Here is a 9,276-nt window from a genome sequence, read left to right on the forward strand (position 1 = left end):
AACATGATTAAGCATGGTTGACCATGGTTGAACATGATCGAGCACGATTTTGAGAGAACCTTTGTCTCAATGCAACATTTGACCATGGTTGACCATGGTTTATTTTCATATTGACATAATCTTTGTTATAATGTGACATTGGACTATGTTTCACCATGAATGACCATGGTCGACGATGATTGACAGTGGTTTAACATGGTTGATTTCATATTGAGACAATATTTATCACAATGTAATATTGAAACATGGTTGACCATGGCTGACCATGATTATAAACCCAAGGGATTTATATTGAACCTTAGAATTAATATTATAAACCCTATTAATAATATTATACCCTAGGAATATGGACCCTTAGATTAATAAATCAAAAGGATAAATATTATAAACCTAAGGGACTAATAAATATAATGGATTAATACTAAAACCCAAGGGATTATAACCTAAGGGAATAATATTAAACCCAAGGGTTTAATATTATAAACCCAAGGTATATAAACCCTAAGATAAATATTAAAAACCCTAAAATAAACATGGTTGACTATTGTTGACCATGGTTGATTTTCATATTGACACAATCTTTGTCACAATGCGATGTTGGACCATGATTGAACATGATTGATTTTCATATTGAGAAAATATTTTTATAAATGTGATGTTGGACCATGGATGACCATGGTTGATTTTCATATTCACATAATCTTTGCCACAATGCGACGTTGGACCATGATTGATTTTCATATAGAGAAAATCTTTATTACAATGCAACGTTGGACCATGGTTGACCATGACAATAATATTTAATGTTATTAATATTAATAGTTATTGTCAAAATTAATATTTATAAATATTCATAATATTAAAAGTAATATTAATTGATACGAATATTAATAGTAATATTAATAACTAATATTAAAATTAATATTTGTAAATAAAGGAGAGTACATTTTGGATTAATCACATTATTAGGATTTGGTCGACATTCCGAACCAACTAATGTGGTTCATCCACATTAGTTGGTTCAAAATGTTGACCAAATCCTAGTAATGTGATTAATCGGAAAGGCACTCTCATTTACAATATGGATCACAAAAACCTAAGAACTAGCATTTATAAATAATATTAAAACTTAATATTAAAATTAATTAATTAATATAATATCATTAATATTAATAAATTAAAATAATAATAATACAAAATATTGTAAATTAAAAAAATATAATATTATTTTTAATACTAAATGTTGATGGTATTATTTATAATAATAATGTTAATGCCATTAATAATTTTAATATTATTAATTAAATGTTATTAATACTAATAATTAATAATTTTAAATATTAATAACTAATATTAAAATTAATATTTATAAATATTAATAATATTAAAAGTAATATTAATGTTGGTATTCATATTAATCAATATTAATATTAATATTAATATTAATTTTGTCGACAGTTCTTGGATAGACAGTAATAGGGTGCTCTATTAAGGCACTGCTTGATGTGAAGTCACTGGTTCAATTTCATGCCCCGATTGAGGTGATATATTTGACATGACGAAGATGTAGTCCTACCAAACTTAAATTTTTTTTATTGATATTAATATGAAAGTTAAAATTCAAATAGCTTAAAAAGAAAATTTATATTATATATTATAACCTATAATGAATTTTCAAATCAAACCTACCTAAGTTATATATTATAACTTAAAACCACTATTAAAAGTTAAACAATATTATATCTTGAAGGTAGAACTACTATCATAACTTTTTGCACATTTGTGAGAAATCAAAACTATGTTAATATTAGTTAAATGAATATGGTAAGTTATTTCTTTTCATTCCAAAGAAGTCAAAACGATATTAATATTGGTAAAGGGTAAAATTATTATTATCCTTTTTTGTTTGTTGGGCACACCATTTTAAAATTCGTTTTAAAATCATGTTAACCACATGAATAATTAATGTAAATTTAAAATCCAACACTAATTATACAAATCAAGTTTTTTAATTACAAAAATAATTTTATTAAAAAAGAGTGGTAAAACCAATATTATTTAATAGAGTGGCTTTTAAAACTAACAATTGATAAATTCAAAAATTCCAATTCAATAAAAATGATAAATATCAACCAATAAGATTCAATACATACCAAATATTTTTTTTTTTAATTCTTTAATGTTTTTAATAATTAATATTAATATGATATAATAATTGATAGTGACATTAATATTAATATTAACAATAACAAAATTTAATATTAAAATATTACCATAATGGTATTATTAATCATTAGTTCAATATAAACATTAAATCTATAAAACCTAGTATATATTAAACGTAAATTTCATATAAATTTTAATGCTATTATTAAGCTTTACATAAATTTTATTATAAACATAATAATATTAAATCTGAAATGTAATGTTTAAATTTTAACATAAAATTTAATCTTATTATAAATATTAAAATAAACTTAAAATGTAATGGGAAAACCTAAAAACAGCCCTTAAAGCCTTAACCTTAAAAACCAATTTTAAAATTAATAATATTCTTAAAAAAAAATGTTAAAGCTTAGGTATTAATAGCAAGTTTAACTTTAATGTTGATGTTAATAGTGGTTTTTAATACTTGGAAATAAAACAATAATTATATTATTGAGGGGTTTCCATTATAACATTGGAATGTGGATTATGGTGTAATTATTTAAAATAAGAAAAAATACATATAATTTATAAAAATAGTTTGAAAATAAGTTTAAAACATTCATCTATTAACATTCGATACTTCTATGATATCTACTAACATTCAATACTACTATTATATATAAATAGATGAATGGAAAATGTGAATTATATAGAATAAGAAAAATTACAATATAAATTATAAAATTAGTTTAAATATAATTTTAAAATATTTATTTATTAACATTCAATATTACTATGATATCTGGATAAATAGATGAATGGACACTGTGTCTAAAATCTTAATTCATAAAAAAACATTTAAAAAAATTTATAAAGGAAATTCTATATGAATTAAAATTAATATTTTTTGAGATAAAACCAATTTATTTATCACTGTAAATTTACAAACCAACACTAATTATATAAACAAAGTTTTTTTTATTACAAAAATAAATTTATTAAACAAAGTCTTTTGGTAGAAATCACATGAGATGAACCACACTTGTTGGTTTGAAACGCGGCCAAAAAATTCTCTCATGTGATTTCTACCGAAAGACTTTGTTTAATTCATTATGGATCACATAAACTTGAATACAGAAACTAAATAAATAAACAATAAAAAATTATTAAGAAACAGTGATAAAACCAAAATTATGTAGTAGACCAACAATGGATAAATTCTAAATTCAAATTCAATGAAAATAACAAATGACAACTAATAAGATTCCAAAATATACACAAAAAATTCTAATTCTAAAACTTATAAATTTTATTTCACAAACTTATTTTACATGTATAGAAAACTATAACAAAAATTTATGTGATACAAATGTTCAATTTAATTAAAAAAAATATTAGTGGATTGCTAAATTATCAACTCTTACCATATTTAAAAATAAATATAATATTCAATACCATTTAAAAATAGTTTTTAAATATAATATTCAATACCATTTAAAAATATAATTTGAACGGTGGTAAGATATAAATACCCAGTGATCATCTCATCGTTTTAAGAGAGTTTAGGTTTCTAAATATTAGATACTGGCATAATGTACCAATGTGGTTAATATACTCGTTCCATGTCATTGTACTAATATTTTATAAATTTTAAAAGGTGGTATTGTTAGTTCCTCTGAGCAATCGTGGTTACATTTCAAGGCGTTTATAAATTTTAAAAGGTGGTATTGTTAGTTCCTCTGAGCAATCGTGGTTACATTTCAAGGCGATTAGTGGTATAGAAACAACGACGGATTAAAATATTAAAAATGTGATATTGTTAATTCTTGCTGAGCAATCGTGGTTACATTTCAAGACGATTAGTGATATAAAAACATTGATAGCTTAAAATATTAAAAAGGTGATATTGTTAGTTCTTGTTGAGCAATCGTGGTTAAATTTCAAGGCGATTAGTGGTATAGAAACATTGATATTGTTTGGTAGCATAAAAAAGAGTTTGTTTTTTTTTAATAAGTGTATACTATTATATTAGATTAAATTTTTTATTCTATTAATAAATATGTGATTAAGGGTGTAATGTTTGTTTTTTTTAAATAATTAATTAATAATTTTAATTTAAAAAATAATAAATAAATTTTTTTTCTATAAATAACAATAATAATAATAATATCTTTTTTCTATACAGGTTGAGTGGGCCTAATGGTTAAGAGCATGTGTTTCCTTTTAATAGGTTACAGGTTCAAAACGAGAGAGGGGTAGAGTATGTATGCCTTGCTAGACTTAGTAGTCAAATCACTAGGCGGAGGTGGGTCCCTTATCCCACAAACAAGGTCTCCTTTTACCAGAGAGGGGTAGAGTATGTATGCCTTGGGTCCCTTATCCCACAAACAAGGTCTCCTTTTACCAGAGAGGGGTAGAGTATGTATGCCTTGCTAGGCTTAGCAGTCAAATCAGAGGGGTAGAGTATGTATGCCTTGCTAGGCTTAGCAGTCAAATCAGAGGGGTAGAGTATGTATGCCTTGCTAGGCTTAGCAGTGAAATCAGAGGGGTAGAGTATGTATGCCTTGCTAGGCTTAGCAGTCTTCAAAACCATAGAGGGGTAGAGTATGTATGCCTTGCTGTATGTCTTGCTAGGCTTAGCAGTCAAACCACTACGCGGAGGTGGGTCCCTTATCCCACAAACAAGGTCTCATACACTAATTTGGTGTCTTGCTTGACTGTGACCTTAAAAATAGATATTATTATTAATAAATTTTATACTAATCAAGAAATTATTTAAAATAAATTAATTTACTTATTTAGAAAGAAATATTTATTATATAAAATTAAAAATAAAGACAATTTGTTTAAAAATTAATTTTTATCGCTAATTTTTAACCGTGCCCTAATTGTTACCTTTTATAAGCGGCCGACAAATTATTTGAACGAATCAATTTTGCTCCACGCATTAATCTTACGTTACTGAATCATAAAAAAATATACCAATAACATTGATTCAAAAGTAAGTGGGTTTTCTATTGCTGTGATCATGACGAAGGTATTTTTCATTTCCGAGCGGGTCACACGATTACCAAATTTCCTACCTCTCTCGTGTAACTACCTTACATATACACATTTCCTAATAGGCCGGAACTTTGCCATAACAATCGGGATCATAATGAATATAAGAATGGAAGAAGAAAATTTAGGACAAGGTAAAAAGCATGAAGTGGGATCAATAGAAGATCGGGATTCATCTCTATTATCGATTGGTATGGATGGCAGTTTTCCTCAGCATCGCGGAAAATCTCTGGGAGGTGACTGGAGACTCAAAAGAGCGTCGGGTCCATTGTTAACCACAAACACCATGGCCAGCCCCCATGTTATGTGCACGTCCAAGTGGCAGTGCATCACCCAAGCACCTGCAATAAGTAATGATCACGGCCATTACCACTATATTGCACAAAGTATGATCCAATTCAGAACAAGAGACGACACCACTACAGATGGAAAGTGGAAAGCTGTGAAACAAATTAAATGCTCACCAGGATTGTCAGCCACGAATCTTATTGCAGCCCAGCCATTGACTGGAACGTTCACAGTGTTGCGCATAGGAGGATCCACCAGGTTGAACTTCTGAGGATCGGTTTGTGGATTATAATTGCCAAATCCTGCTCCCACTATGTAGAAGTCATAACCATGGAGATGAACAGGATGGCTTTCACCCGCAAATATATTTGTTCCTTGAAGAATTACTTGCACCGTTGTGTTATAATTAAGAACTTTCACTCTTGTACCTTTCACAGGGGACCACAGACCTCTGCTTATATTCTGTGCGGTATAATCAAATCGCACAGAAGGGTTATCGGGGAAGTCTATGGAGAATACTCCTTTCATGCCAAAATGTTGAGCTTGAAGAATTGACGAAGTTGTTGGCAGCACAAATGATATGTTATTCATACTGGCTGCAAATCTTGATCCGTTGGGACCTCCACAAGACTGCCCCGGGCATTTGATCAATCCTAAACCTATTGTGTAGAAGAGATTCTCGTTGACCCTCTGAGGAACGAAGACGGGGTGATCTTGTGAGGCCAAGCTTCTGAGACCATTGGCGAAGCTAGTGGCACTCTGGGTGTCGTTATAGAATGGAAGATTCGGCATGATTGGAGCTGATTTGTTAGAGCTCCCCTCGTATTCTAAAATGGCAGTGGTAGTGGTGTTATCGAATGGAACCCCTTGCCCGCTGGAATATGCTCGAGCAGCCATATAGTATCTACCTGTAGCCTGATTGGCAGTTACAAGTATGTCTGTTGTCTGGCCGGGGCCGAGCATCAGAACATTCGTCTTAAGAGGCTTTGTATACAAAGCATCCACAGCAACAACGGTCATTGTGTGGTTAGCTACCGAGAAGAACAGGTCACTATTGAGAGCAGCATTGATGACACGCAGAAGATTTGTTTCCCCAGCTTTTACTGAGACACTGAAGGTATCTGTATCCATCATTTGCAATTGATCATTTGCCAGCTGAACAGATTCAATCTATTTGATATGCGTTAATGTAGGAAGAAATGTACCTGAAGTAGAACATTTGTATAAGTCGCCTGGTTGTCCATTTATAGTAAATGCATCTGAAACGTTGGGGGCTGCTCCTGTTCGGGTTGCTTGATTCACAACATCAATAGGATTCCTATTCCACCATTCTCCTGCGAATTCAAACAGGGTCAAACATTTCAATCGCATTAGAATTTACATTGAAATCAAGCTGCCAATTATATTTCTAACCAAGGAGCATAACAAATTGAATAGCTATAGCATACCTAGAAGAATGGGAATCTGGCGATGTGGCCTTGTAAATTTAAAGGGATAAGTGCTTCCCAGCCTAGGCAAGATGATCAAAGCTCCATAGACAGTAGCTCGAAGCCAAGAGCTGTGCGCATGCCACCAGAGAGTTCCTTCCTGACCAGTGATGGTGAATTTGTATGTGTAACTTCGCCCTGGCCGAATGGGGCATTGTGTTATAAATTCGGGTCCATCGGACCACCCTGTGCGAAATTGGCGCACTCCGTGCCTGTAAATACGAGCATAAACAATTTATTCCTTTTAACATGCAAAACCAGACATACACGATGCTCTGCCGTTTAACAAGACTTAAAAATGCATTAACATCAATATGATGCAGTACTACTCGGTGGGTTAGAGGTGTGACGTACCAGTGAATGGTAGCGTTATATTGCGCCTGGTTGTGCACTTTGATTTTAAGTTTGTCTCCGTTTCTCACATGCAGCGTTGGACCCGGGAACTGTCCGTTCACAGTGATGATATTGTGTGTCCCACATAGCCTTTTCACAGGTGTAGATCGAAGCTGAAATTTCCGATTAACCAGCCACAAAATTCATTACATTAATAAGTGATGAGTTGATCAGATACCTAGGTATTATTCATACATAGTCAATGAGCGGAGGCAATTACTAAATGTTTCCCAGAGAAATTACCGCAATTCATACAGAAGAATTAATGATACATCCATGTTAGTGACAGACATCTGAAGTGCACAGAGCGCTCAGAATACCAGAAACTAGGAATTGCACGTTAAAGTTCGCTCTATCTTAATAGACAGTGCTTTCCTATTATTTCCATGCGTGTATCCATAAAAAAAAAATTATGTTAAAAAAGCTAATGCACCCAGGTTGCTTCATCTAAATCATAGATTTATTTTTCGTATATAAATATATACTTTTGTAACACCCAATGGATTAAAGCAGAGACTTAAAATTCCATGGCAGCAACATCTCCCAGCTCATTATAACACCTTTTTTCAAGCAAACGCTAACATACATTTTAAATAGGAATATTGAAAGATGAGAAAACGTACAACGAATATATGTTTGTGTAGCTTCGCCGAGGCCATAGCAGTCAGCCAGGTTAGGCATATGACTATCCGAAACAACCTAGTCGCAAATGGGCATGCCCACAAATGTTGATTAAACCTTTCCATTCAATATATATACTTTTAATAAACTTAGCAAGCTGCACTGTTTCTATTTCAACGTGAAGCTCCACAGAAGTTTGGAAAAAAGAAACAAGCAAACATATGTGTCAGAGGAGGAATGGACAAGATAGGCATGAATCAGAAAGTAGTGAGATCAAAGTTTTTATACATGTGAATTGCCAGTTGAACTCCGTTTAGTTTGGTGATAAGTCTACGTTCAAGTTGTTAAAGCCGTAACAAAAGGGTCAAAGTTGGTGAAGTTAGAAGTTGTTAGAAAAGGTTAAACTCGGTGAAATTAGGCGCTGAGCTGTAGAAAGATGAAAAACGCCCTCTTGGTAGTCGACGTGTACCGCACCCAGGTACCGCGGTATTTGAAACGTCTCTTTCCTCGGTTACAATGACGGCGCCGCTGATAATCAATTACCTGGGGTTGAGTCAACACTGTTTTCTTCATTCCTTCTTTATAACTGCATTTTATATGACGTGAAAATAAAAATAACCCATACCACTGTTCTCCTCTTTCCTTAATAATAACGGCATTGTATGCTAATTGTTTCTCCTCATTATTTCTTATGCACAATATACGCGACACAGGTAACGAAGAAAGCTCTTAATCAAGTTTGGTCGTTGAACCAATCATAAAATTACGAAGGCTACGCCATCCGCCATCGGATTATTATCAAATATTTGCATTGAGATTAAAATCCTTACCTATCCACTTTAGATGGTTGTTCTTCGATGCAACAGTTGAGATTAATTTCAATCATGTTTCTAATACTCTGTATTTTGACTTTTCCATTAGAATGCTAAAGAAATCGTAAGGAAATCCACAGCTGCCACAATTCATTTCAAATTAGTCCGTGCTTTTCCACCGAAATGAAATTTGATCGGTTCTTTATACTTTCTTTCAGTTTTCATTGCATACTCAAACCCGGATTATTACGAATTCTTGTCCCATTTGATGTTCGTGTACTTTTTTTTATACATTCAGTTGTCATTGCATACTCAAACACGGGTTATTACAAATTCTTGTCCAATTTGATGCATGTATTAATTATTAAGATATGTTGCTTCTTCGTTTGCTACCATTATAATGAGCCTTCGTTAAATATCATCAGTGAGCGTTCGTTCAATATTATTAGAGTCGCTGAAGCTCATGA

At 31.7% G+C, this 9,276-nt stretch overlaps 1 protein-coding gene across 1 annotated transcript; it reads right to left on the bottom strand.

The window, feature by feature from the left end:
* Window positions 1-5,148: 5,148 nt before the first annotated feature.
* Window positions 5,149-8,229, bottom strand: LOC149193378 (laccase-12-like). The gene is made up of 6 exons (XM_089406618.1): window positions 8,000-8,229; window positions 7,338-7,489; window positions 6,945-7,195; window positions 6,702-6,830; window positions 5,673-6,617; window positions 5,149-5,549 (listed from the first exon to the last, which is right to left on the bottom strand). Exons 1-6 carry the CDS (start codon window positions 8,120-8,122, stop codon window positions 5,419-5,421), a joined length of 1,731 nt encoding a protein of 576 aa, XP_089262744.1. The 5' UTR covers window positions 8,123-8,229; the 3' UTR covers window positions 5,149-5,418.
* Between the last annotated feature and the right edge of the window lie 1,047 nt (window positions 8,230-9,276).

This window comes from Pinus tabuliformis, chromosome 2_2, assembly GCF_031772625.1.
Source record: "Pinus tabuliformis cultivar Carrire ecotype Pingquan chromosome 2_2, CPIR1, whole genome shotgun sequence".
NCBI classification, from domain to species: Eukaryota; Viridiplantae; Streptophyta; class Pinopsida; order Pinales; family Pinaceae; genus Pinus; species Pinus tabuliformis.

Bases quoted from the DNA above. Each gene is read 5' to 3' on its own strand.
- LOC149193378 (XM_089406618.1), bottom strand. From the start codon at position 8,122: ATGGAAAGGTTTAATCAACATTTGTGGGCATGCCCATTTGCGACTAGG. The intron at 7,490-7,999 runs GTACGTTTTCTC...CGGAAATTTCAG, and splicing joins TACACAAACATATATTCGTT to CTTCGATCTACACCTGTGAA. The intron at 6,831-6,944 runs GTATGCTATAGC...TTGAATTCGCAG, and splicing joins CCAGATTCCCATTCTTCTAG to GAGAATGGTGGAATAGGAAT.